At 38.0% G+C, this 4,391-nt stretch overlaps 1 protein-coding gene across 1 annotated transcript in view; it reads right to left on the bottom strand.

The window, feature by feature from the left end:
• LOC131146873 (uncharacterized) overlaps positions 1-4,049 on the bottom strand; it is a 35,034-nt gene extending 30,985 nt beyond the window's left edge. Inside the window, exon 1 of the mRNA XM_058096707.1 lies at positions 3,687-4,049. Within this exon, the coding sequence (XP_057952690.1) occupies positions 3,687-3,854 (168 nt within the window). The 5' untranslated portion in view covers positions 3,855-4,049. The remainder of the gene's footprint in view (positions 1-3,686) is intronic.
• Between the last annotated feature and the right edge of the window lie 342 nt (positions 4,050-4,391).

Raw genomic sequence — 4,391 nt, 5'->3', positions numbered from 1 at the left:
CACATTGACCAAATGGCTAATAGAGTAATAAACACTAAAAGATTTCTAGAAAGTTACTAAACTGCAACTATCAAGACACAAGTTCTAAATTTGACCCAAATAAAACCCATGGATCATAACTATGCCCCATTTCAAAGAAACAAAGAACTATTCCAATGCCCTCAACACATTAAATTAAACAAAAAACAACATCTAGGTTCCTACAATGAAAGCAATTAAGACACAACAAACTAACATAACCATTAACATAATGAATGTAGGAGAAATTGCCAGTCACTCTATACATGAGACCAAATAAAAAAACACTCCCAAAAAAGTACACCCACTAGCACCCGTAGTGGCATCGAATAGAACATCCTCTCCTAAAACAAAAACTCAAGAGAATTTTACCCCAGAAAATTCGAATCCCTAAACAAATGCACCACACAGTAGTAACTAAAGCACAACTCCACAAAATTCTAGCATCCTTCCTTTTGCCAAAGCCTTGAAATCTAATTCAAAAAAAAAAAAAAAAAAAACAACTTTGCTCCTCTATAGTGTTAAAAAAGTTAAATTCAATAATATCCAACTAAAGGAATAATGCAGAAAAGGTGGGCAATTGTCTCAATAACCTACTTAAACAACACAAAGATTGGGTGTAAAGCCTTATTATGCCACCTCTTTTGCAAACAGTCATTAGTATTTATCTAATTCCAAATTGAGCACCAAACAAAATCTTAACCTTAAAAGGGGCCTTAGCATTCCAAATAAAATTTTTCAAGTGTAATAGGGTAAGAATAAAAAGTTTACAAGAAAAAAAAAAATACTAAAATTCAAATAATGCCAATTTCCCTTATATTGAGAAGGACAAGACTTGTACGAATCAAGAATTGAACTTAAGGAACTCAATGCATATGCTTCCCAATCATTAAGTATGAAAAATAACAAAGACTCTAACAAAGATTGATGTCATCTTGATTATAGAAATGTTAACCAAAAGCATCAAAGATGTTGTAAAGATCGTATAAATAAGGAGAAGCATCACCAAAGGGTCTACACCTATGCACACAATCTCCCAAAAATAAACGCTAAAGCCATCCCTCACCCTTTGAGGAGGCAAGGAAATGAAAGTAGTGCAAATTTGCTATATAAATCCCCCATAACATACCAGTCATTCCTATGAAGGATCATGCAAGGATGATCTCCCATTGGACAAAGGGAACTAGCAAACAACATTGGTACCGCCTTATTCTCCCTCAAGAATTCCATTCCAAGAACCACTTAGAAATCATTCAATGGCACAGCTGTGAAATTCATATATCCCACCCACTGTCCAAGCTTTACAACCACTTGCTTGACTACTCCAAGAGTAGGTTGAGTTGTGGAGTTAAAACGCTTTCATGCGTCCTAAATCCTTCTCTAAGGTCAAGTCTGCACATCTGTCTGTGAAACAAAATTATGGGTAGCCCCAATATCAACTGTAGCAAGGGTGCTCTTTCCATTGATCCGCAAGTCTACAAACATTAACCCTTTCACTTGGGTAACTTCTATCTCTTTTGTTTATCTCTTCAACATGTTGACTAACTACATTGCACCCATCCTCGGGGTTTCCTCTTCATCATCATTATATTCTAGTGCATTCTCCCAATGGAAGCTTGTAAGGCATTAAGTGATGACTTGTGAGGGCAATCAACAACCCTTTGAGAACCTCGACACAAGAAGCGTGTCATTTTACCCTTACCACTGGGTGTGTTGAACGATCAAGATGATTGACTCCCTCACTTTTAGGTTTTCCCTTCTTGAAAGACTTACTATTATTTCCACCCATGCCACTCTCTTTGGACATTGAAGAACTCTCACCAGTGTAATCAGTCAAGCGTTTCGCTACAGCTTATGCGGTAGACAAGTCTTGAACTCTTTGTTGATAAAGTTCTACCCTTATCCACAATTTCAACCCCTCAAGAAAATAGAATGACTTGTTTGTCTCCGACATGTCTCGGATGTCCAACACCAAGTTGAAAACTACTTCACACACTCCCTGATTAAACCATTGTGCTTAAGGTCTCTCAATTTACATCGAGCATTGTACTCAACAATTTTTAGAAAGAATTGGACCTTGAGCTCTCTCTTCAAATTTGCCCAACAATCAATTACACAGCATCCATTCTCAATTTCATCGTATTTGGTATGCCACCACAGCTTAGCATGACCAACCAAATACATTGTTGCCATGGATACTTTCACCTGTTCTGAGTTGGTCCTCACTGCACAAAAGTATTGGTCTATGCAAAATAAGAAGTTTTCTATACTCCATAGTGTTGGAGTTTCTCATAACAAGAACCATCAAGTTCATCTTAGTAGTTAAATTCCCCAATATGAGCCTATAAAGTTTCTACCATCGTGTGGAGGTCCTCTAACATCTCCACAATAGAACCATGTTGATGCTTTTGTGTCCCTCCAATGCATCAATATGATCAGCAAGTTTGGTCATCTCCATGACCACATTGTTGGTTATCTCAGCCTGCACCTCTAGTACCACAATTCTCTCGAAATTTGTTGTCATGGTCTCTTACCAATGCTTCATGCCATACCACTATTAAGGCAATTGAATTTACGTAGCAATTAACCAAGCTCTACTACCGTCATAGGCTGAATATTCCACACTTTGTGAAAGGTCGTGTGGCACTGGCTAAAGCATTCTTACTTAACTAGTCAACCAAAGATTACCACAATTTACCAAGAACACATTCACAATGGTTGAATGAAAAGTAAGTGGGAGCAGTTAGCAATTCATGAAAGCAAATGGCAAGTAAACAGTAAACATTGAAGCAACATAATTTATTAACAACACCTCTATCAGTAAGGTTTGTTTAGCAAGGAAAGCAAGTAGGCCAAACACGTTTACAAAAGTTAGCGAATTTTACAAGACCGATGAACACTTGCACTCCCCTAAAGAGATTTATACGCTATTTTAACTCTAGCACTAAGAAACATCAAAATGTCTAAGGGAGTCATACTCCCACTACACACCACGGGTTACACCTATTCAAAGCATAAAACCTGTACTATTATTTATAAGATGGTAGCCCATCTCATGCACAAATGACAAGCGATCACAGGCAAACATAATGTTCTAAACAAGCTTGGCTTGTGATACCATGTTCCAACTCACTAAATGATCATTTATTTCCACCCTGCCCCTTTCCAAATGAAATCTCTCATCAACTTCTCTAAACTCTTAGCCACCTCAATAGTCTGTAAAACAGTTGAAGCATTCTTAAAATTCCCCCCTACATCATCTTTAAAGAGTGATGGTAATCATAGCAAACTGAAGATGGGAGACGCCAACCTTTTCCCAACCTACGGTAATAGCCAACATGTAACCCAAAGTTTCGCATCTAAAATGCATCCTACTCAAGACATACACCGCTAAAGTAAACAAGATCGAATATAACGGACTCCCTGCCACCACCCTTCAAAACAGAGGACCAACCTCTTGGTTCACGATTAACTATCACTGAAAACATAGAAACCGCTAATCCACTCCCTCCATCTATCCCCAAATCAGAATTATGTCTACTTAAATTTCCTAAAGCTTTCTCAGCAACCAAACGATGTCAAGCCATTAGTTTAAACTCCCCCATGCGCAGAAGCACAGAGAGAGAGAGAGAGAGAGAGAGAGAGGCGTACGTAAAAGGTGGAATTACCTGGTCGGGGGAATCAGGCGAAGGGGGAATGGTGACGGCGCGACCGACAATGGAGGCGTAGACGGTGTTATGGTGGACGTAAGCACCCCTTCCTGGAATCACATCAGAAGCCTTCCCCAGCACTTCTCCCGGTGTTACCAACCCTTTCTTCCCTTCCGTTTCTTTCATTGCTGCCCCAACTCAAAACTCTCTCTCCCTCTCTCTCTATCTATCTCTCTGGGCGGGAGCAGGCAGCAGAACAGAAATTTCGTGCAGACCATGGACCACGCCGGGCCCAAATTCATGTCGCCTTTAGCAAAGAAACTCAACCCTAACGAGCCTGCGGGCTACCAGCAACTTTAAAGTTCAAATCTATACTATTTTATAAGAGATTTTTGGCAAAGCTTTTGAACTTTTAATTCATATATATTTTTTCTCCGATCTCTAATATTATAAATATTGTAAAACTAAATTATACATGTGAATGACTATCTTGAGAATAGGTTATAACTTTTAGCATGCCCACATAATGGTTCATTATAAAATTGATCTTTGAGATACCAATATAATCTTTGCCTATATAAGGACATGTTTTACAATAAAAAATGAGATAAAAAGATAATTAGTAATATCTAATTCCTAAAAAAGTAGACTCCTAAATTTCTATAACTTCAAATTTCTTTATTTTAATTTTTCTATAATTTTCTTTTATTTCGTTTACAACAC

This window comes from Malania oleifera, chromosome 13 (assembly GCF_029873635.1).
Source record: "Malania oleifera isolate guangnan ecotype guangnan chromosome 13, ASM2987363v1, whole genome shotgun sequence".
Lineage (NCBI taxonomy): Eukaryota > Viridiplantae > Streptophyta > Magnoliopsida > Santalales > Ximeniaceae > Malania > Malania oleifera.
This window is presented reverse-complemented; position numbering and strand designations above follow the sequence as displayed.